The 23,404-nt window shown below is 55.0% G+C and overlaps 1 protein-coding gene across 1 annotated transcript in view; it reads left to right on the top strand.

Moving 5' to 3' along the window:
• Positions 1-4,917: 4,917 nt before the first annotated feature.
• Positions 4,918-23,404, top strand: part of CNGB1 (cyclic nucleotide gated channel subunit beta 1) — a 93,607-nt gene continuing 75,120 nt past the window's right edge. Inside the window, exons 1-13 of the mRNA XM_034639313.1 lie at positions 4,918-5,040; positions 5,478-5,659; positions 7,682-7,739; positions 8,029-8,101; positions 8,911-9,031; positions 9,120-9,162; positions 9,357-9,393; positions 12,419-12,494; positions 12,783-12,822; positions 13,223-13,382; positions 14,190-14,265; positions 15,666-15,702; positions 21,215-21,377. Of these exons, the coding sequence (XP_034495204.1) occupies positions 5,486-5,659; positions 7,682-7,739; positions 8,029-8,101; positions 8,911-9,031; positions 9,120-9,162; positions 9,357-9,393; positions 12,419-12,494; positions 12,783-12,822; positions 13,223-13,382; positions 14,190-14,265; positions 15,666-15,702; positions 21,215-21,377 (1,058 nt within the window). The 5' untranslated portion in view covers positions 4,918-5,040; positions 5,478-5,485. The remainder of the gene's footprint in view (positions 5,041-5,477; positions 5,660-7,681; positions 7,740-8,028; positions 8,102-8,910; positions 9,032-9,119; positions 9,163-9,356; positions 9,394-12,418; positions 12,495-12,782; positions 12,823-13,222; positions 13,383-14,189; positions 14,266-15,665; positions 15,703-21,214; positions 21,378-23,404) is intronic.

Genomic DNA, 23,404 nt, shown 5'->3' with positions numbered 1-23,404 from the left:
GGGGCAGAGACACCCCGACCCAACACCCTTCTATGGGGTAGCACAACCTTGGCCAGTGCAGATTTCTCTACTCATCCAACACTACTACCCGGAGCTGGGGGCTCCCCATGCGGAGTCAGGGATGTTCAGGCCCCCCGCCCCCGCGCACGCACGNCCCAACACCCTTCTATGGGGTAGCACAACCTTGGCCAGTGCAGATTTCTCTACTCATCCAACACTACTACCCGGAGCTGGGGGCTCCCCATGCGGAGTCAGGGATGTTCAGGCCCCCCGCCCCCGCGCACGCACGCACGATGTGCTAAGGCCTCTGACAGGTCAGTACAGGGTGTGTAGCTGGGGACTCCCTGGAGGTGGCCATGCCAGCACAAGCCAGGGCATGCTGTGTGATTCTGGGCTACTTGCTCTCTCTCTGGGCCTCAAGACTCCGTGTTAGTCAAGACCCTAGGACCTGCCACGTAGGGCGACTGTGAGCCCTCCTGCAGACTTGAGAGAAGAGGGTGCTGCCCCGCCTGCCCAGCCCTTGGGCCTCCAGGGAGTGGTGATTAGCAGTGGCCAGTATCCAGGGTCAGCATAAAGGGATCAGGGAGAGTGGTGGCCTCAGCAGGCTAGGGATTAGCAGGTGATATTCTAGCCCCGGCCCCTTGCAGGTCTGCTGCCTCTCTCCCTTCTTCCCAGGAAAGAGAGGTCATGAGTGCCTAAGCCCAGCACCCGAAAGCCCTGGGGCCTGCCCACCGCCCTGGTCCCAACCGTTGGCGATGGGCCCCACAGGTGAGGAGACCTGGGGAGAGGCTAACTGATTTGCTGGTATTGGCGTGTGTTCTGCAGTCACCAGCCCAGGTGCTGAGACTGCAGGGTCCTGGGAGACCCCTCCTGGGAGGGTCATGCAGGAGCTGGCTCCCTCGCTGCTCCAGACAGCCCCCCCAGACAGCACCCCCGAGCCCCACCCCAGAGTTGCCCCTATGCACCACGCCACCCCCGATTTGTTTTTAATTCTTTTAAAGTTATAAAATACAACAAAATACAGCAGGCGTGTAAATACAGAACGTAACAATTTATAAAGCGAGAGCCCACGTTCTATTACTCAGGCCAAGACAAGAGGTACTACTTTGAAAAACAGTTTAGCAGTTTCTTAAAACACGGCACATAAAATTACCACAAAGCACAGCAATTTTAGCCCTAGGAATCTCCCCAAACATACTGAAAATATGTATGTCCACACAAAAGCTGGCATGGAAATGTTCACAGCAGCATGATTTCAAATAGCTGATAGGTGGGAGCAACCCAAGTGGCCGCTGACGAGTGAGTAGATTCCTAGACTGTGGCATACCCCCACGTGGAATACTCAGGAATTTAAACAAAAGGAATTACTGATGCATGGTACCATGTGGGTGATCCTCAAAACATTATGCTAAATGAAAGAAATCAGACACGAAAACCCTCCTCGTGTTGTATGATCCATTTACAGAAAATGTCCAGAAAAAGCCCATTTGGGGGGCCAGGAAGGCGACTGGCATTTGCCCAGAGCTGTGGCTGAGGATGGGCGTGAGTCCCATCAAGCATGAAGGGTCTCATTGGCGGAACAGCAATGGTCTAAAACGGGGTAGTGCAAACTGCCTCGCTCAGTCAATTTATTAAAAATGGGCGAATTTTATGGCATAGGAATTACACCTCAGTAAGGTGTTTTTAAAAAGTGATGCCAGCTAAAGGAAGCAAGAAATGGGGAAGGCCCTGCCAGCCCCTAGAAACTTCCATATACCCCTTCCCCAGCCCAACGCCCTGCAGAGGTAACTGCTCTCTGGCTATAAAAATCACCACTGCCTTTCTTGGTCCTTTTACTACCTTACCTATGTTTGCAGCCATAGACAAGACAGGCTAATTTTGCCCCTTTTGAGCTTTGTCTGTGTGGCTCATTGAGTTCTTTTGAGTCTGGCTTCTTTCCCTCCATATATATGCACATGAGGGTCGTCCAAATTGGTGTGTGGCCAAAGTTTGTTCATTTTCCTTGCTCTAGAGGCCCTGCCTCTTCCCCCAGGCACATCGGACTTGGCCCGCTCCCCAGGGGCTTTACTACCTCCAGGTTGCTCAGCCCAGGGAGAGAGAGGGGTCCAGGCCAAGCCACGCTTATGCAGGGCCCCGAGTGATCTCTCCTCCCCCAGCACCTCACTCCCCTCGCTTCCTGCTCCTCCTCCTTTTCCTAGCCTCAAAATGTGCCAGAGGGTTCTTTGTCCCTTTCTCTTCTTGAGTTGCATTGGATTTCCCAGGGGTTCTCAATCCATCTTGTGGCTTTAAGCATCTACAAGATGAGCTAATGAGTCCAACATTTCCATCTCCCCAAACTCCAGATACACACACACACACACACACCCTCGCCACCTACTGCACATTCTCACTTGGGTGTCTCTCAGACATCTTACCAAAGTAGAGTTCATGATTTTCCCTGCCCCCCAAAACTCTTCCCCCCACCTCCCAGCCCCAGGCTTCCTCTCTTAGGTAAATGGCACCACCTGCCACCAGTGGCCCAAGCTGTACCCCCAACACCTCCCTTTCCCCCACCCTTCCCCTTTCTCTCTGTCTCTGGCTGCACCCCCCCGCCCCCAAGCCCAAGCCCAGCCACCTCCACACGGGCCTCCAGCAAGCCAGAGGCAAGGGCGAATATCACCAAGAACCCAGGCCATCGCTAGCAGGCCGGGCAGAGCTGAAGAGATGTTGTTCCCTGCCAGCACCTGGCCAGAGGTGCTGTGGGAGGGGCCCTCATGCCCTGCAGCCCAGTGTATTTACAGAGGAGGGGCAGGGACCTCCTTGCGCTCTGCCTCTGATGTTTGGTCTTGCTGCACGCCAGCTACCTTGGGGAGTTGCAGAAGACTCTGGGCCAGGGAGACTCTGCTCGAGTCCTGGCTCTGGAGCTGGAGGGCTGGGGTGCACCTCCTGCCCTTCATGACTGCAAACTGACCAGCCCCTGCCACCTAGAGTCTCCCGGGATCACACGGGGACACGAAGCTGTTATTCTCCCACCAGCCAAGGTGTGTGCTACACTGGGTCCCCTGGCAACTCATGGTACCCCAACCAGGGCCCTGAGGGGCTCCATCCCCAGGGGCCTAGATCCCCGATGGCCCCCAGAGGGTTATTGCTGGCTGCCTGGCCATTGAGCTCCTGTCTTCCACCGCCACCTCCCCACTCCTGTTGGGCACCTGCTAATCCTTTGCACACGGCCCCGCTGCTGCCAGCTAATCCCCCCTTGTGTCTGGGAGACCAGCGCAAGTGGCAGGGAAAAGGTGATTCCTGGCTGGTGGTCGGCATCTGAGCAGGTAAGACAGAATGAGGTGGTGGCTCGGTGGGACCTCTGGTCGGACCCCCATGCTGTCCTTCTAGCAAGGCATTCAAAATAGGGCAAGGCTGGAAACCTGGACCTTCCTTCTCTGCCTATGGGGCTCAAACCTTAGTGAATCCTCAAGGGACCTTGTGACATGCAGACTCCAGGTCCCGCAGACGGGTGAGAGGCACCTAGGAATCTGTGTTTTCACAGCTTCCCAGAAGATTCTGAAAGGCTGGTGGTCCCAGCCCCAGACTTACCCTGGGCTCTCAGCTACGCCTTCCCATCTTTGCCTCCCTTATCATTGTGGAATCAACAGGGACGTGCAGATACGTCCGTGCGGGAGGAAATGACTGGGTCTGGGGGAAGGAGAAAAGTTGTGAGTGGGGAAGGCTTCCCTGGTCATTTCCAGAAGGTTCAGGCCAGAATTGTGCCCACTGGGAAAGAGTCTGCAGAACTGGCCCACAGGGGTAGATGTGGGACATCTGGAGGCCAGCAGAGCTGAGCGTGACTCAGCTTGGCCGCTTACCGGCTGTGTGGCATTGGGCAGGTCTACTGACCTCTCTGTGCCTCTGTTTCCCTAGCTGTAAAGTGGTAGCACTTATCTTCCTGAGGCTACTGGCCGGTGGGGAGAATGAGGATGAGTGTGATCCGGGGTGGAGGACACTTAGCTCCATTTGGGCTCATGGGGCTGCCTGGGGCTGGTCTTGTTGGTGGAATTTGCCATCCTAAACATATGATCTTGGGCTCTCCCAACCTCGGAAATCACTGTGTCTGTGCCCCCACCCAACAAGAGAACGGAAGATGGGAGGGGTTCATGTCTGGCTCGGGTTCACCTTTTTGGACACTGAGTCAGGGATCTGATTTCCCACCTGGAGCTCAGTCCCTCGCCATGGCCTCTCCTAGGAGAGTTGGGCAGCTGAGGCCGGAGCAGGGGCAGAAGTCAGGGCTGTGAGTAGAAGGGCAGGCAGCATGGCTGGGGACTGTGGGGAGCTGGGCACTGGGGCAGGGATCCTGGGCCCTCTGCCTGTCCTTTTCAGCGTGGGGCGACGGTCCTGGCAGAGGAGGGACAGAGAAGCACTCCGTCATGTTGGGCATTGCCTCAAAAGGGCCCTTTCGAGGGTGGGAGTTTGCAGGTATTAACCTGCGTTGCACCCGCTGGGCTGGGCCAGCCCGCAAGGATTTAGTCAAAAGGGCAGAGGCCCCCCATCCCCAGAAGGGAAATGACGCCAGAAACTAGACCTATCTAAGGTAAGACAGTACATCCTGAAAAGGGGAAGTGACTGTCATCTTAAATGTTTTTAAATCATGAAAATAGGATAATGTTTATGTTAAAATAGTTTCTATTCAAATGCTTTTCATAATGTATTTTTTAAAATTTGTATTGGGATCATGCCAAATGTGATATTCTACAATTGGTGTTTTTGCTTGACACCAAATAATAGTCACGGCCAACATTTATTAAGCCCCCAATGTGTGCCCGTCACGTTTGTGTGGGTATATTTTATCTTCACAATCCTCTCCACAAAATAGGTTGTGTAACATCCCGTTTTACAGACAAGCACACTGAAGCACAGAGTTTAACTCATTTGGTCATGACCGGAGTCCAGAGCTGTACATCTCTCTGTATTAGTTCAAATAGAGCCACTTTTTTATGGCTCCATAATATTCCATTATTGGATGTATTGTAATTTATTTAATACAAGTCTCTCTTACAGATGAACATTTAGGTATTTTCTAATAACCAGGGTCCTACTGATGAATATTTGGATGCTTTTCATCTTTTGCTGTAACACTGTGGTGACCAGCCTCTTTATACACAGGTTTTTGGCTTGAGTATTTTCTTTTTTTCTTTTTTCTTCTCTTCTCTTCTCTTCTCTTCTCTTCTCTTCTCTTCTCTTCTCTTCTCTTCTCTTCTCTTCTCTCCTCTCCCTCTCCTCTCCTCTCCTCTCCTCTCCTCTCCTCTTCTCTTCTCTCTTCTCGTTTCGTTTCGTTTCGTTTCTTGCCCGGGTATTTCTATCAGTGAATACCTAGAGGTATAATTTGTAGAAATGTTTTGAAAGATGAATGAGAGAAAAGGGAAATGTGTGACCCACAAAAGTGACCCGCATGTGGTGGGAGCAATGGTGGGCACTCTGGGGAGGCCTAAGGACTCTGTGTCCTGCAGGTGTCAGGATGTTGAGCTGGGTCCAGAGGGTGTTGCCTCAGCCCCCAGGGACCCCTCAGAAGACCAAGGTGGAGGAGGAGGAGGGGGGCGCAGAACCAGAGCCGGAGGTGGAGCGGGAACCAGAACCAGAGCCGGAGCCTGACACCGCCCCCGAGGAGGCTGAGAGAGGGGCTGAGTCCCTGGTAAGAGACTGAGGCTGAGGGAGGGCTTGCCGGCCTAGCGGCTCAGCAGATCCCCAGCTTGGGTCCACCGCCCCCCCGGGAACCTTCCACGGGGGGGACTCGAGCGCATCCAGGCTTGCCAGTTCTGCATCCCATCCGTTCGGGAGCCTGATGACAACTAATTCAGAAGCTCAATTACGCAGACTTGATCTAGCTCCTAATTGATGCCAGGCCTGTGCGCTGTGCTGGGAGCTCCCAGCATGATGATGAGCAAGGCGTCGCCCCCGGGGGTTAGCAGACAAGTACCAGTCAGGTCATTCTACCAGAAGACAGAGGTGATAAGGAAATGTGGGACCTCCGACACTGGGCTCACCTCTGCCCTCCCGGGAGGGCCAAACCAGTGTATAAGACAGAACTAGGGGAGCTCAGAGGAGGGAGAGAATCATTTTAAGTTTGGAGAGTGGAAGCTGTTGGGGGAGTGCTTCCCAGACACGGTGGGCTGGGCCCAGTGTGACTGGAGATGAAGAGGTGGGGCGTGCCTGGCAGAGGAAGGGCAAGTCTGGGCCGTGCAGGGCACTTGCAGGAAACAATGACTACCCAGGTATAGGGTTTGTTGGTATAGTGTTCACATGTGCACACATGTGTACACACATGTGCATGCCCTTTGTCCTTACTGGTATGTCTGGGCATACATACACACTAGCAAACTGTGCGCACATGAATGTGCACATGTTTACATGCATGTGTATGTGTGCACGCGCACACACATGCATTGGTGTACCTGTGATTCCATGTGCATGTGGGGCATGCTGTGTGTATGTATGCAAATGTTTCTGAGTCTGTGAATGTATTCGTGTGTTTGTGTGTGCACACGTCCGTGTATCTGTGCATGTATGTATGGACGTATTTATATGTGTCTGCATGTTTGTATATGTACATATTTCATGCATCTGTGCACATCTGCTCATGTATGCATATTCAGATGCAGAACTTTGCGCAAGCAGGTGTATATGCATATGTGTGTTCATCTAGGTGTGTGTTTGTGTTGATGCACACATGAAAAATGTGCTCATGAATACATGTCTGTGTCAGTGTGTGTGTGTGTGTGTATATGCCCATGTCTATGTGACTGAGCATATACGCATGCATGAGTGTATACACAAGCATCTGTGGCGTGTACATATACAAATGTCCGTGTGTGCATATGCACACGTTTGGGTGCCTCTGATACTTGCAGGTGTCTGCACATGTGTACATCTTCATGAGTGCACATGTATATATGAATATGCTTGCATGGCCCGCGTGCACATGCATGTGTAGCTGGCATGCATGCACGTGCAAGTGTATATGCACGTGTGCTTTCTGTCTTGCACGTACACATGCACGTGTGGGCAGATACACTTGGTTTTGCGTCTGTTCACGCATGTATACACCCGTCTCTGCATTACTGCGTGTATACCTCTGTGTGCTCACGTATGCACGCATCTGTACGTATATGGATGCACTCCTACGCTCAGACGTCACGGTGAGCGTGCACGTGTTCGCGTCTCTGCGTGCGCGTGCATGTTTGTCCATACAGACCCGTATGCGCATGCGGCAGTAGGAGCCGCAGCTGTGGAGGCAGAGGCGAGGCAGGTGGCAGGTGCTGCATGCTCCCCAGCTGCTAGAGGGGAATGGAAGCTTTGGCCCAGAGGAGAGGGGGAGCGCTGGCTGGGGGCTAGGTGTGGAGGGTCCTCTCACCTCCCTCTCCCCCTCAGTTTGCAGCAGTGTTCCTCCCTGTTCTCAGGCCACTGGAGGGCAGTTTCCTGGGGGGTGTGGTAGGCCGGGGGACTGCCTTGGCGGGGTGGGGGGGCGGTGAGGGCCCTAGCCTGGACAAGGGATCCCTGGGGTGTGAGGCTGCCAGGATTTGCAGGGACGATTGTGAGAGCAGAGCTGCTTGTTCCTGTGGGGTGAGGGGGTCCCTTGCAGCTGGGTAGGGGCTGCCCGTGCCTGAACCAGGCTGGTCTCACTGAGGCTTTCCGTGGACCTGTTTGAACCTTCCAGACACCTGAAGAGCCGCTGGAGGGGGAGGAATTGGCTGCAGCTGACCCAGGCCCTCAGGGTGAGTGCCGGGAAGCCCCGGCTGGCGGGCGGGCAGCGGGCAGCGGGCAGGAGCGTGTTCCCCGTAGGTCTTTCTGCATCCAGACGATGGCGGGCCCACTTCGTGAAGAAACCGAGACTCAGAGAAGTTGAGGGCTGGGCTCCTGGGGAGTTTTTAGCTGAGCCGAGCTGGAACCCTGGCCTTCTGACTCCCTTGGGGCTCTCCCCTTTCCCCTGCCTCGACTTTCCAGCAGGGTAGAAACGGGCCGCTCTGAGGCTCCAGATCTTAAGTATAAGGGACTCTTTTCCAGAAATCCAGGAGGCTGCCTCTACTCCGCCTACATCCCTCCAGGCCCAGGTCTCCGTGGTTCCCGAAGTGAACAGGTACCATACCAACCTCCCCTCTCCTGGGGGCCAGCGCCCACCCCACCCCAAAACTAAGGAGCCACTTAGGGGTGGGGACCAGCCTTGCTCTCAGGTCGGTAGTCATTCACAGGCAGCTGCCCAGTGCCAAGAACATCTTGGGAACCGGCAGAAGGGAGATTCAGGCAGAGGGCAGGGATCTCCTGGGCCAAATGGATAATGTGACCAAGAGAAACAGCGAGTAGGGGCCAGAGTGTTCTCTGCTTGGGGGAAATGCAGACCCAGTGTGGCCAGAGCTTCCCATTTTCCTAACTGAGCCAGAAATCCAGACTTTGAGATGACATCTCCAAGTTGGCTCATTTTAGACCACTAGAGCTTATCCAAGTGAGCCTCCCTGTGGGGGGCTAGGCTCAAGCAGTGAGTCTGTGACCCTTCTATCGAGGCTTCCCAGCCTCAGTCACAAGGAAACACCTCACCAGAAACCCTCAACCCTTCTGGAACATAGGACATGTGCCAAGGATAGGAGGGGACCCCCAAGAGCCAGGGTTGGGGGGAGCAGGTTGACAAACTTGACTGCTTTGTACCCAGCATGTGATGGGGGTGGACTCAGGTTGGCTCCGGGCATACCTGGCCTCATCAAGGGTCGGTGTCCCCCATTTTCCGGAGTTGGACACAAGACTCAGGCAGGAGGTGGCATATGTGAAGTCTCACAGTGGGGAGATAGACATTTGGGATTCAAACCGAGTTCTTTAGGACACTGTGCAGTGCCCCTTGGCCAGGGGTGGGAGGGCTGGGGAACTTGAGGGTGGGTCTGTATCTCTGTCCCTCAGCAGTTCCGGCAGTTGGGTGCTGAGCTGGCTCAAGAAGGGCATGGAGAAGGTTGTCCCACAGCCCGTGCCCAGCGGTGGTCCCGCCCAGAGCATGGCTGCTGTCTCGGAGGGCCCTGCTCAGGTACTTCTGGGCCAGGAGTTGAGGTGGGCGGCCTGGGAGGCCATGGCATCTGGGCTCTCTGTCCTCATCTGTCCGTCTGTCCTGGCAGGCAGGTGCACAGACGTCTGGGCCATGCAGCACTGGGGGCTCAGGTAAGGCCAGGAGGCAGGACAGCTTTTTGGGGTTGGGACAGGGGGAGCTTGGGATGGGCCCTGCCCCTGCAGAGAGCCCACAGGCGAGGGACTCTCCTCTGGCCCCAGTCTCCAGCCTGGATATGAGTGAGGCTGACCAGAGGAGAGGGGCTGGGTGGGCCTCTTGCTGCTGACCACCTTCCTCTCTTCTGCAGATGGACTCGGGGAGGCTCCTGGGGCCCAGGACACTGGGTGAGTCCCCATCCCTGAGCACTGGCTTGGGATCCCCTGAGCCTCATGTGTAGTGTGTGTGGTGGGGGCAGCAGTGTGCCCAGAGCTAAGGGTCTTGGGTTCAGCAGCGGGGTCCACCCCCACCTCAGTGTGTGAAATTGGACTTGCCTCTCAGCTCTCCTGGGCCTCACTTTTCTTATCCATAAAATGGAGCCAAAGGGCCCTGCGCTTCCCGTGGTTTGTTGTGCTGATTTCTGGGAGGTCCCCAGGTGAGGGGCCACAGGGAGGGGCATGGATGAGTTCTCATAGATGGGCTGGTGTACATGGGTGTCATGTGGAGCCCAGAGGCAGGCCTGGGGCCACTGTGGGGGACACAGAGGTACCCAGGTTGGCCTCACAGTTGGTGATAGTTTCGGACTTCTCCGATTTGACCAAGGTGGGCGGCTGTCTTGTCAAGGAGGGTGGCGGGCTGGGTGAGGGCTATGGCAAACAGGGGAGCCCATGTCCTTCTCCTGGAGGGTCCCTGCTCTGCTCCCCTTGCCTCTGCCTCGGAGGAGTTCAGGCCCAGTGTGGCCAGATCCTCCAGTTTTTCAAGAGAAGCTAGAAATTTAGGTTTTTATGTAATCCTTAATTTTTAGCTGTTGCCAACTAATTGAAAAATTTTTGGAACACTGTGGACCCCCCAAAATAAGCCCGAAGCCTCCAGTTTGCAATTTCTGCTGGAAACCCAGAGTAATGCATTCATCTTTATTCACCCCATTCATTCATTCCTTCTCTTATTCATTTGTTAGGCTTTTGGGTTCTTTTTTTTTTTTTTAAGATTTTATTTATTTATGACAGAGAGAGAGCAAGCACAAGCAAGGGGAGAAGCAGGCTCCCTGCTGAGCGGGGAGCCACAAGGGGCTCAATCCCAGGACCCTGAGACGATGACCTGAGCCGAAGGCAGACACTTAACAACTGAGCCACCCAGGCGCCTGTGAGACTTTTAGGTCCTTGAATGCAGAGGTTTTTGTCTCGTCTCTGCTGAACAGTGAACAGGCACAGTGCCTGTCATAAGGAGGAAACTCAGCACAAAGGGGCTGAATGAATGAATGTACTCCATTCATTCACTCATTGTCCTAGCTCACAGTCTTTTTGTCTCCCAGAGGCTGCCCAGGTCAGGGGTCCCCAGGGCCACTCTGCTGACTCACGAGACCAGTAACACAATTTAGGATGAAGGCCCCCAGAGGACTTGCCAGCTTTCTTTTGGGCCATACCTGGGGGGATGGGTTCCCCAGGGAACATGGAGCTTCCCTGAGGAGCGAGCAGCTGCCTGGAGGCCAGGTGGGTCTGGGACCCATCTACCCCAGAACCAACTGTGTAATTTGTGGGGCTCAGTGCAAAATTAAAACNGAGGCAGGCCTGGGGCCACTGTGGGGGACACAGAGGTACCCAGGTTGGCCTCACAGTTGGTGATAGTTTCGGACTTCTCCGATTTGACCAAGGTGGGCGGCTGTCTTGTCAAGGAGGGTGGCGGGCTGGGTGAGGGCTATGGCAAACAGGGGAGCCCATATCCTTCTCCTGGAGGGTCCCTGCTCTGCTCCCCTTGCCTCTGCCTCGGAGGAGTTCAGGCCCAGTGTGGCCAGATCCTCCAGTTTTTCAAGAGAAGCTAGAAATTTAGGTTTTTATGTAATCCTTAATTTTTAGCTGTTGCCAACTAATTGAAAAATTTTTGGAACACTGTGGACCCCCCAAAATAAGCCCGAAGCCTCCAGTTTGCAATTTCTGCTGGAAACCCAGAGTAATGCATTCATCTTTATTCACCCCATTCATTCATTCCTTCTCTTATTCATTTGTTAGGCTTTTGGGTTCTTTTTTTTTTTTTTTTAAGATTTTATTTATTTATGACAGAGAGAGAGCAAGCACAAGCAGGGGGAGAAGCAGGCTCCCTGCTGAGCGGGGAGCCCGACAAGGGGCTCAATCCCAGGACCCTGAGACGATGACCTGAGCCGAAGGCAGACACTTAACAACTGAGCCACCCAGGCGCCTGTGAGACTTTTAGGTCCTTGAATGCAGAGGTTTTTGTCTCGTCTCTGCTGAACAGTGAACAGGCACAGTGCCTGTCATAAGGAGGAAACTCAGCACAAAGGGGCTGAATGAATGAATGTACTCCATTCATTCACTCATTGTCCTAGCTCACAGTCTTTTTGTCTCCCAGAGGCTGCCCAGGTCAGGGGTCCCCAGGGCCACTCCGCTGACTCACGAGACCAGTAACACAATTTAGGATGAAGGCCCCCAGAGGACTTGCCAGCTTTCTTTTGGGCCATACCTGGGGGGATGGGTTCCCCAGGGAACATGGAGCTTCCCTGAGGAGCGAGCAGCTGCCTGGAGGCCAGGTGGGTCTGGGACCCATCTACCCCAGATGGGGCTCAGTGCAAAATTAAAATGCAGGACTCTTTTAAACATTCATAAGAGTTTGGCTCCTACGGCTCAGTCAGCTGAGTGTCAAGCTCTTGGTTTCGGCTCAGGGCATGATCTCAGGGTCGTGGGATCGAGCCCCATGTCGGGCTGCGGGGAGTCTGCTTGAGATTCTCTCTCCTTCTGCCTCTCCCTCTCATGCTTGTGATCTCTCTGTCTCTAAAACAAATCTTTAAAAAAAAAATTGAGATTGAGTTTAAGGTTGTGACAACAGCATGAAACCTAAACTGGGCCCTTCTAAGTATCAGGCCCCATGTGACTGCACTGCTCCCAGACCCATGGAGCCAGACCTACCTGGGCCAGCCCCCCATGCTGCATTCAGGTTCCTAGGCAGCCCCTATTCCTCACCTGCTGCCCAGGAGGCCAGGGCTGGGCCTGTTGTTCTGGGTCTGGTCCAACCATGCGTCAGAATTTGAGGCTGGTGGAAGTCGCCCCCCTTACCTGAGGCTCTTCCAGAGCATCCAATACAAGGTCCCCATTGTGCACAATGGGACCAGAGGTGAGGAAGGGCTGGTCAAAGCCTGGGACTCCAACAGATGTTCAGGTCAGTGTGACTAGGCTGTTCCATTGACCGCTGGCCCCTTTACAGGTCTGGGCCCTGGCTGCTCAGGTGGCTTGAGCAGAATCTGGAGAAAGTGCTGCCTCAGCCCCCAAAACCCTCCCAGGTAAGTCAAGGAAAAGGGGGAGCAGGCAGATGACCACCTGGGAGGGTTTCTGGGGCCCCAGGAAGGACCCAGCAGGCTATCCCCACCCCCTGGGACACATGGAGGGGGTATTCTCCTCCCTGGAGTGTTCTTGATGGAGAGGAGTGACTGCAAAACTGCAGGGGGGTTCATAGGGAAGGATGGGACCCCCCTGCCACCTGCCCCACCTGCCTTGGGCACAGTTGGCCAGGAGAGGGAATGCACAGGGCTTGCTTCATTCCATGACCCCACTCCCTGTTCCTGCTCTAGGACTGGAGAGATGAGGCTGGAGGTGCTGCCTTGGGCCCAGGTAAGGGAGGGGACCTGGGAAGGGCTGCCTGGCATGGTCACAGGCTGGGCTGAGGGTGCAACTGGGGCTTCAGGGACCTTGGGGGAGGACCTTAGCCATCGCCCAGGCTACAGAGGGGTTCGGGCTCGCCAGTACTGGCTGTTGTGGTGTGCCTCGGAACTCCTCCCCAGTCTAGGATGGGAAGCCAGTGGTGTGGGACGGTCTTGTGAGGTCTTAGACAAGTGCCTTGAGCTTTCGGGTCTCAGTTCCATGTTGGTCTGATGAGAGGGGTAGCTGGAGTGGGCCCAAGGGGCTCCCTACTCAGTCTGGCTGGTGCCTTGATTTGGCCCCCAGTGCCCATGAGGGGTTGCACGGAGCCCTGCCTTGTCATCTTTAGACTCTTGCTCTCCCCGCTGCGTAGAGCCCCCAGAACCCACCTTGGAAATGGAGCCCACGCTGCAGGCCCCGGAGAGCCACGGTGAGCCCACGGCTGGCCCCCCGGAGCCCACAGAGGAGCTGACCTCAGAGCCCCAGCCCTGCTCCCAGGCTTCCTCCCTGCTGCCCCCCAGCGACCCCGCCAGGTGAGCCCCCCCAAATGTTACACGTTTCCTCGGGAGCAGGACCAGTACTTTGTCCCAGCACCAAGCCCAACACATCACCAAACTAGTTTTTTAAATGAGAAATGTAGCATATGCCCCTGGGAGAAATTTAAAGGGATTCCCAGCGGCCTTTCCCCGGGCAGCCCCATCAGCCACTGTCCCCCACACGTTCTGTACACACACAGGCCAGGGCAACCATTTCTCCTTTAGCCAAACGCACGTACCAGACAACAGCAAAATCTATACACTGCTTCGCATCTTGCTTTTTTTCACCAAAAAGTGTATCTTAGAGGTGGTTTTATACACATGGACCTGCTTCATTCTTTCAACAGCTGCCTAGTCCCCCACTTTATGGCTGCACCAGCTTTTCTTTAGCCATTTGCTGGCCACTTAGGTTTGTTTCCACTTGCACAGGCATCATTTTGCTCCTGTGCAAGTAAATCCATAGGGTAAATCCAAGGAACTGCAGTTGCTGAGCCAAAGAATGCGTGCCTTAAAAATCAGGATCAGTGTTGCCAAATGCTCTTGCCATGGCAGTAGGGGAGAGGCCCGCATGCACCTGCAGGGCAGGCTCGGGGGCTGCTGAGCTACCTGCTGGGGTCTGAGCAGTACCCAGATGCTGGCCTAGGAAGGCCAGGGAGGAGGGCAACAGTCTTTGGGGCCGGAGTCCTGGGTTCTGGTCTGCCTTCCAGTGAGCTTGCTGTCTGCCGTGGGAGGGGACCTGACTCTGGTGTCATTTTCCCCATGAGCCCCGCTGCTTAGACATGGCCTGCCCTCTTCCACATGCAGGTTGATGGCTTGGCTCCTGCACAGGCTGGAGATGGCCTTGCCGCAGCCAGTGCTCCACGGGAAGGCCAGGGAGCAGGTCAGTGCTGGGCTGGGGGATTGGGGCCTAGGTCGTGGGGGGAAGGGTCTTGGGAACTCAGACAAGAATGGATGGTTTGGGGGGGTACAGAAGGAAGAAGGGAGCCCGTCGTGGGAGCCCAGCCCATGTAGCCTGCCCATCTGCTTGGCTCACACTTCTTCCACTCGCACTCTCCGGGGCACCTTGTCCACAGGGCTGAGAAGAGCCAGCTCAGCCTTGCTAACCAGGAGGTCACAGTCAGTGGGGGAGGTGCTTCCATAGGGGGAGCAGAGAGGATGTGGGGTGCAGAGGAGGAGCCCCCCAGGGGCATGAAGGAAGGCTTCCAGATGGAGGTGGCTTGCAAGCTGAGACCTGAGGGAGAAGTAGGATGGGGTGGGTAAAGGTGAAGGGGGGTTGTGTAGGAAGGCAAAAGATCAGCATATGTAAAGGCCCAGAGACAGGAGAGGCCTGGAATGTTCTGGAAAGAAGTGGGGCTTGTAGGAAGGCAGAGGGCACTGTATGCATTTCTGAGAACCTAGAACTCTGACATGGGTGGGTGGGGGAGCAAGGCCTCTGTCACCTCTTCCTCTCCTTCTCCAAGAGCCTGGCACCTGGGGGCACCTGGGTGGCTCAGCTGGTTTATTGTCCACCTCTTGATGTTGGCTGGGGTCATGATCTCAGCAGGGAATCTGCTTCAGATTCTTTGTCTCCTTCTCCCTCTGCCGCTCCCCCTGCTTGTGCTCTAAATAAATAAATAATCAATCAATCAATCTGAAAAAAAAAAAAAATCCCCTGGCATCTGGCCCTTCCTCTTTGGGGACAATTGTATATCTTGACAGCAGCACCTGGAGCTGGGAGGCAGGAGGCCTGTGTCCCAGTCCTGGCTGTAACAGGAGGTGGACAAGAAGCCTCAGGGCCCCCTTCCGGGCAGGCCGAGTCCTCAGACTCTGTATCCGTGTGACCTCTGCGGGTAGCAGAGGAAATGGAGCTTTGGAGTTTTCCAAGACAAGGGAAGAGGGGCCTGGTGGCAGGAACACTATGTCCATGAAGATGCCCTCACAGAGAGGAGGGGCTCCTGAGAACGGGGCTGGGGCAGGGGAAGACACGGTGCTCTCCTGCAGACAGATCTTTGAGGACCCCCCCCCACCCAGGGAAGGCTGGGAGGTTCCCCACACAGAGAGCAGACGGTAGGCAGGGGGCCCAGCCAGGCAGAGAAGCTGAGGGGGAACCCAGTGGTGACCCAGGGAGGGGAGAGCAAGCTCTGAGGCAGGAGGGGAGAAGCAGGCCAGAGAGGAGCTGGGAGCAACAGGACCTAGTAGGGGATGAGGAAAACTCTCTTGCTTCTGTGTGTGCTGGGAGGGGTGGTGGGAGTGGGGAGGCTGGTGAGGAGACACGGCATTTGCTCCTTTCTCCCCATGCAGGAGCCTGACTCCCCTGGGACATGTGATGTGCAGACAAGTAAGTGACACTTTAGTGGGTCCTCATAGGGGTCTCCAGGAGGGTTCCTCGGTCTGAGTGCATGGTGGGCCAGTCCCTGGCCAGGCCTGGACTTGCTTGGGAGGTTCAGTCAGGGCCTCCTGTCCTGGAACTGTGAGCGCCCATGCCAGGCAGACTTCCCCCCAGGTCAACCGAGCCCAGCACCAGATGGTGGCTGGAGGCCCCTCCTAGGGGCTGGGGAGAGACGTGGTGGGGGACTTGGTTTGCCTTCCAGTTTCTATGCAGAGGAAACAGTTCTGAGGCCAAGTTGGATGGAACGCCTTCCTCTGGCAACACCTAGAGAGAGTTCCCACTGCTTCCCTGGGCCAGTGGGTTGGGCTAAGCAGAGTCCCTGGTTGAGGGGGCAGGGAAGAGGCATGGGGTTTCCCTGGGGGACTAGGTCCAATAAACTCCAGCTCTCTTGAGCCAGGAGGGTTCCCCTCATCTATGGGTGGGGTGGTTAGCTGTGTGCTGCCCTTTATCCTAGCCCCACACTGGTATTGGGGGATGAACAGAGGCCAGGAGGGGAAGGCCAGGGTCCAAGTCTGTCCTTCCTGTATTTCATGGCCTCAGGAAAAGCATGTGGCATACAGGGCTTTTATTCATTTACAAAGGTCACAGAGGGCCTGCTATGTACCAGGCCTGTGATACGTTCTAGAGGTGAGCAAAGCAGAGTTCAGGGCCTGTGGGTGGAGGCCCTACTCCACCCTGGACACGGGCCCTCAGAGCCTGGGCCCTGGGTGTCCTCAGGCTGTCAACCCTAGCTCCGCTAGGCAGGTGGTGGTTTTTCCGAGCACTCTGAGGATGAGGATGGCCACCAGGCCCGGAGCTCAGACAGGCCAGTGACCACAGAGCTGAGCTCTGGCAGAGGGGCTGCAGGAAGAGATGGGATTTGTATGATGGTGATGATGTTGTGAAGGCAGGCCTCAGAGCAGGGCTTGCCTGGTCTCATGGAGACCCTGCATAGAGCAGTGAGCCCCATATGGCTGTTGGGGCTGACAAGGGCACAGGGATGCGCCAAGGTTGTCACGGAGCAAGTTGTCACAGAGCGGCAACTAGCGTCCACTTGGCCCGACAGCCTTTGTTGAGACTAAAGGAACAGAAAACGTTCCCTGGGGCAGAGACCCTGGAGATGGGGCCCTGGAGAGCTCTGAAGACGGAGGCCCCAGCCCTTTCTTCTCCTCTCTGCTCCCCTGGAAGGAGGCAGGGCACTCAGCCAGCAGTAGGCGGGGCTGCCCTGTGAGCCCAGAGCATGTGGGTCATGGGTGGGTGCGGGGGCTCCAGGGCCGGGAGCCGGGTGTGTTAGCTCCCTAGGGCTGCCAGAGAAAAGGACCACAAACTGGGCACCTGCAAACAGCAGAAATGCGTTCTGTCACCGCTCAGGATCCAGAAGCCCAAACTCGAAGCCTTGGTAGGGTTGGTTCCTCCTGCTGCTCTGGGGAGAAACCATCCCATGCCTCTCTCCCGGCTTCTGGTGGCTGCCGGCAATGCTCAGTGTCCTATAGGCTTCCAGCTGGCCTCCGGTCTCTGCCTTTTCCTCTGTGTCTGTCCAGTCTCCTCTCCTTTCTCTTGTAAAGACCCCAGTCATGGATGTAAGGCCCACCCTAAATCCAGGCTGAGATCCTTACCTAATGACATCTGCAACGACCCTGTTTCCGAATGAGGTCACCTTCACAGGTCACAGGGATTAGGACTGAATACCTCTTTTGGGGGGACACTGTTCAACCCATTGCTAGGGGGTGAGCCCAAGGGGCTGGGGGACGAGTTCCCTCCCCCGCTGCCCGCTCCGCCCCCAGCGTCCCTGCCTATTCACTCACGCACGCACACACCTGCTCATTCATTCCCTCCGCCTGCCCACCCAGCCACCCACCCTTCTGTCTTGTTTCAGGCGTGGCAGCAGCGGGAGGCCTCTGAAACAAGAGAGAAGGGATCCTGGGATAGTGCGGATGGACAAATGGACGGATGGATGGAAGGAAAGGAGAGTGCCCTGAAGACTGGCAGGAGAAGGGAAGAGGAGGCTGTCAACCCCGCACCCTCCTTGAACAATGACCTCCCCACCCTGGCCACTCCCCATGCTCCCAGGCAGAGTGACGGGAGCCAGTCCCAGAGCCGCCTCTACGAGACCAACGCCAGCCCCTTTCCACGGTAGCAAGGAGAAGGGCGGCCAAGGGCAGCTGGTGGGATTCAGGCTAGACAGCAGGAGGACTTCCCTCCTGAAGGCTCTGGGAAAGCCCATGGAGGACTCTCTTTGAGAGGTCACCTGCACAGCCTTCATTGTGGGGCCGGGCACCCAGCTGGTGCCCCCACGGGACACAATTTTTCCCAGAAGAGGATCCCCTTAGACTTGGCTATGTTCTCTCCCTGAAGAGCTGGGGTCCAGCAGTGGACAGCAACACATGCCTTCACTGACATTAAAAAGCACAAATTGGCACATCAGAGCTGTGATTGCATGATGTCCTTGCTTCGGGTGAAGCTACTATGAGTACTTAGCTTTGAAAGATGGATGGGTTCATGTGGCCTGTGGGGTGGGGGGAGCAAGAAGGAGGAGCTTGCCAGGGATCCCGAGCCAGTTGCCCTAGGCCCAGCTTGGGGTACGGAATGATTTTCAATATTAGAGTTAGTTGCCAACATCTAAAAATGAGGTGACGTTGCAGAGGAAAAGTCTGGCTTCTCTCAAAATCTAGGACTATCCGGCTGTGACGGACACACACCGTGCTCGTGAGGACAGTCTGAGCAGCAACTGCCTTCCGAAGGCGGGGACACACTCCCACACCCACATACACCATCTCCCTGGCTACACAGGCCTTTGACTTGGAGACCCTGAGGTCCCAAACAGGCGGCGCGGGTGGGGGGCAACTCGGGAGAGGGAATAAAGTGAGCAAATGCCTGGAGGTGGGAGAGGGAGAGTGGTGGGTATTTCCATGAAACCTGAGTTCTTGCTGTACCCGGTAAAACTAGAAAAGCCGGGGCCTGGTTTTAGGGGACTAGACTGTAGGCAGTGGGGAGCCATTGAAGGTGATTGAGCAGGGGGATGCCTTCACAAAGACTACTCTGAGGCTGAGCATCGGAGGCAGAGAAAGCAATCGAAGCCACATCCAAAGCATCTGGAACCCAGGCCTGCCAGAGAGGATGAGCCAGAGCTTGGGTTTGCCAATACCCCAGGGTCCGGTGGGGGGGTCTGGCCTAGTACCCATTCCCCAGCACCCATGCCCCAGCCTGCCTGTTTGCTGATCCTGGAAACAGGAGCTCCTTCCCCAGATGCACTTGATGACCTTCACTGCTGGAGTCAGAACCCCATTCAGTTGCCCTCTGGGACACCCGAGGCTGGCAGAGAGGATGCTGGCCAGGAGGTGGTGTGCCGGGGAGGGACTCCAGGAGCAAAGCTTCAGCCCCGGATGGAGCAGGGGTTTCTGTGGGAGCTCAAGCACTCACAGTGCTTGGGTGGCCCCATCTGTGACCCAAGGGTGGGGCCCTGGAAAAGCCAGGAGAGCTGTGAATCGGATGCTTACAGAGAGGGTCTCAGAGCCCTGCCCCGGTCAGCGTGGCAGAGTACCCTGTGCCTGCCCGTCCTGTCCAGTGCTTGGTCACCATCCTTTTCTCAGAGCCACAGAATCTTTGAGCTGTCACATGGGGACAGTATAGAGCATGGCTCACAGGCCTGGCAAAGCCATGGAAGGAGGAAGAGCTTGTAAAATGCTTGCTCACTAAAGAGTACCTAAAAAGAAAGGGTTGAAAGAGAAAGCAAGGATGAAAACAAAGATGGCATTGACTCTTCAGGACCCACATGCTGGGCTCCTCCAGTGCCCATTACAGAGAGGCCACCCATGCCAGAGAGACACTCATGGCACGTGTTTATCGCCTAAGATAGCACATCAGGGAATCGGGAGTCAGGAGACCCGGCAATGCCTCCGACATCCTGTGTGGCCTTGGACAAGTCACTCAGCCTCTCTGAGCTGGCTCTGTGGTTTATCAAATGGCGAGAGTACCATTCTCCCCATGCAGGGTTGTTGTGAAAGCTAATGAGCTCACGGGCCAGAGGTTCTCCTGTCCCCTGGATGTCCCTTGCTATGTCAGGTGGGGACTTGCACCCCAAGTGACTGCTCAGGGCAGAGATGCTACACCATGATGGGACGATGTTCTAGAATGACGTTCAGGATTTGTCCCACCACTGGATTCGAGGTCATGCTTGGAAGGCCCTCCCAGGTCAGACATCACGGTTGTTTGTAGGGCTGGAGGAGCCAGGACTGATGTGGAAAAGGCTAGCTAGTTCAGGATGCATGGCTGGGGTGGGGGGTGCTTCCCTGGAGGGCAGGCTGATCCGTCCTCTGTGAGGCAGGATAATGTCTGTGTTTGGGAGCCAGGAGGCGGGAGCTGGAAGAGGCAGCTCTCAGAAAGCAGACAGCCCGAGCCTGGCACATGGGAAGCACCCTGGAAAGGAAGGTGTTCACCTGGGTCCCAGTTTGCTCATCTATAAAATGGGGAATAATATAAAAGAGGGAAATAAAATGGAAAGTAACAATGACCCACCTCGAAACGTTGGTGTGAGGACTTGTTGAGTTAATCCATGTATATCCTAAGTACAGGGCCAAGCGCATAGTAAGTGCTCAATCAGTGTAGCTGCCATTATATTATTTTTTTTTCTACACCATGAGCAATAATTCCTAGTCTCAGGGTAAGACATGAGACCAATACCCATTTAAAGTCACTGTTCATAATTTCATGCTTGATTGAAGGGCCAGCCAAGGCTGGAGCTTTTTGGGAACACCTGGGATCCGGGCAATCTCCCCTCTTCCCCTCTTTCTCTTGCTTATTGGGGGCTTAGGTTCCTGACAAGACTCCCTTATGCCCACTTCTGCCAAGCTCACAACCCCACACTGTGCATTGTCAGGGACCTGGGTACATGGAGAAATAGTGAAAGTGACCAATTCCTATCTGAAGGTGGGACCACCTCTACCAGAAAGTCAATCTCTTTGGAAGTTGGAGCCTCTAGGCCCAGGAGGGGAAGACTTCTGGAAGTGGATTTTGAGGTTAGGAGCATGTAGTATGCTGTCACCAGTGGGCAGCATCTAGAGAACAGGCAGGGGCAGGCTGTCTCTGCATCTCACGGGACAGTCCAGGCCACCTTGCACCTGCACATGCCAAGGCGGTCCCTAAGCCCTGATCTTTCGTATCACCTGTAATGCTGTGGTTCTGTTTTTGCACAAACTTCCAAGAAGGAGGCCCAAGGGGACACAAGGGTTAACTGTAATCGAAGCTCTAGCTCAAGAGGAGAAGGAGAGGGGAAACGACTGGAAGGAGACAGGGTGAATGATCACGGGCCTCAGCTTGTCCCTTTACCACTGATCTGATCAGTGCTATCAACCTGAATAATGGTGCTGTTTCTGCTGCTTGGCTGAGAGCTGGCTTGTGGTGGGTGATGGCCAAGGCCCCCCATGTGGTCCCTGGGACTCAGAGGTCCAAGCTCACTCTCTCCCGCACCCTGTGTCACCTGCAGTCTGCATCCTCCCTGGAGGCCAAGAGGAGCCCGATCTCGTCGTAGAGGAGGTTGACCCTCACTGGGAGGAGGACGAGCATCAGGACGGTGGCACTGGCCCGCAGGGCTCAGAGGCGGCTCCAGTTTACGAAGAGGAGAATGAGGCCGTGGAAGAGATGCCCAGGTGGGAGCCAGAGAAAGCCCTGGAAAAAATGATTGGGAAGAAAACAGGCACACGGTGGGGAATCCCAAAGGTACCAAAGGGTATAGAACAGGAACCAAACCTGCCTCCACTTTTTCCTCCTCCCTACGCCAGACCTCTATCCCTCTGTCTGTGAACAGAAACAGTGCCTACCAGTCTAGGGAGCACCTGAACGTTTACAAGCATGGTTCCCCCTCCTTTTTTTTTTTTTTTTTTTGTGCAGAAAATAGCATATCACATGCACCTACCTAGCTGTACCTTGAGGTCTTTCCACCTTGTGCATAGAAAGATCATCCACCGTTTTTCTTTTTCTTTTTTTTTTTTTTACAACTGTGTGATATTCTATTGTGTGAATATGCCAGAATTGATCTAATCTGCCCACTATGAATGGACATTTATGATACTGACGTTCTGTTATAAACAATTTTGCAACAAACACTCTGGCATGGATGTCCTTACATAGGCACATGAGTAGGTGTGCAGGATAAATTTCTAGAAATTTCCACAAATTTCCATGGGAACTTGTGACGGTGGTAATGACTGCCCACTTGCCCTCCGTAGGGACATCATGATCTTTGTTCCCACTAGCGATCTTGATGATAGCCTCTCGAGCTGGAAGGTCTCAGGTTATCAGGTCCATGACCTACTTGTGAAGGTGGGGAAACTGAGGCTCAGAGAGGCTCAAGGGCTGACCTAGGATTGCCACTAGGATGGTAGGGGCTGGGCCAAGCCCCTTGGCCATGAGGAGGCCTTGCTGCTGGAGGGAGCCCGAGCCTGCTCTGGTGGGGTTCCCTGGGTCAAGCCTTGGTGGAGAAGTTCAGCTCTGGTCTCAGGGGTCATGGGACATCTTCCTGAAAATGGGGACAGGAGGTGGACTTGGGGTGGAGCTGCAGGGGGGCTCACCTCCTGCTTCTGACCTCAACTCAGGGAGCTGCCTCGGATTCAAGAGGAGAGAGAAGAAGAGGGGGAGGAGCCGAAGTAAGGCGCTTGTGTGTTCTCCGTCTTCCCTTGGAGGATGACCCAGGGAGGGGCTGCAGCGAGCGGCAGTCGGGTTTCTGGGGTGGGGAACTCCTTCCTTTGTTCTGTACTGGGTGCTGCCGGGCCCTGACCAGAGAGGCTGGGGAAGCTGGGGGTCCCCCACTGTGCTCATAATAACCAAGGATGCATATTGCCCACCACTTAACAGCCTCCCACATGCCTACACAAACACACACACACCCCAGAATGCAGCCTCCTTGGTGGGGGGGTTTTGTGTGTTGCTCTCACTCCCATGTCCCTAGATCCTTGGCGCCCAATAAATGTCACTGAATGCATGGATGGAGGAGTGAAGGGGCCCATGCTGTGCACTCACAGCCCCGTCATGAACAAAGCCAAAGCACAGGGCTGCGTCCCCCCCACCCCGCCTGCAACAGTCCCATGGGTGCCTTTGACACCGCGAAGGCCGTCCTGGATTCTGTCCTCCTGCCCAGGAATGGTTGCTTCTCTGTCCAGATCCATGAAGATTTCACATGAACACACAGAGAAGTCAGCTACAATAACATTTAAGGAATGGGGATCAGAAACCACTAAAAGTTAAAATCATCAAACTTGATAAGAGACTAGATCTTAATTATTCCAACCACTAAAAAGAAATGATAATTATGTGACACAATGGAGGTGCTAATTGTCACCACGGTGGCAATCATATAATCAACAAACGCATCAAATCGACATGCTGCACATCTAAAATTTACACAATGGTCTATGTCAAACGTCTTTCAACAATAACACAAAAAGACCACTAAGAGGGAGAAGATTTTTAGCAATGTGGGATGGACAGAAGGACAGCTAGAGAGGGGGGCCCATGGGGAGATGAAGAGCAGGCAGTTGGGCCTGAGTGTGGAGTTGGGGGTGAGAGTTTGGAGATGTGAAGTCGGGAGTCTGGTCATGTAGACGGAACTGGAAACCATGGGGCTGGAGGAGCTGCTGGGGGAGCCAGCGTGGGCAGAGGAAAGGCCCAAAGGCCAGAT

Source organism: Ailuropoda melanoleuca, chromosome 12 (assembly GCF_002007445.2).
Source record: "Ailuropoda melanoleuca isolate Jingjing chromosome 12, ASM200744v2, whole genome shotgun sequence".
Taxonomy (NCBI): domain Eukaryota; kingdom Metazoa; phylum Chordata; class Mammalia; order Carnivora; family Ursidae; genus Ailuropoda; species Ailuropoda melanoleuca.
Note: the sequence above shows the minus strand (reverse complement) of the source record. Positions and strands in the feature narration are given on the sequence as shown.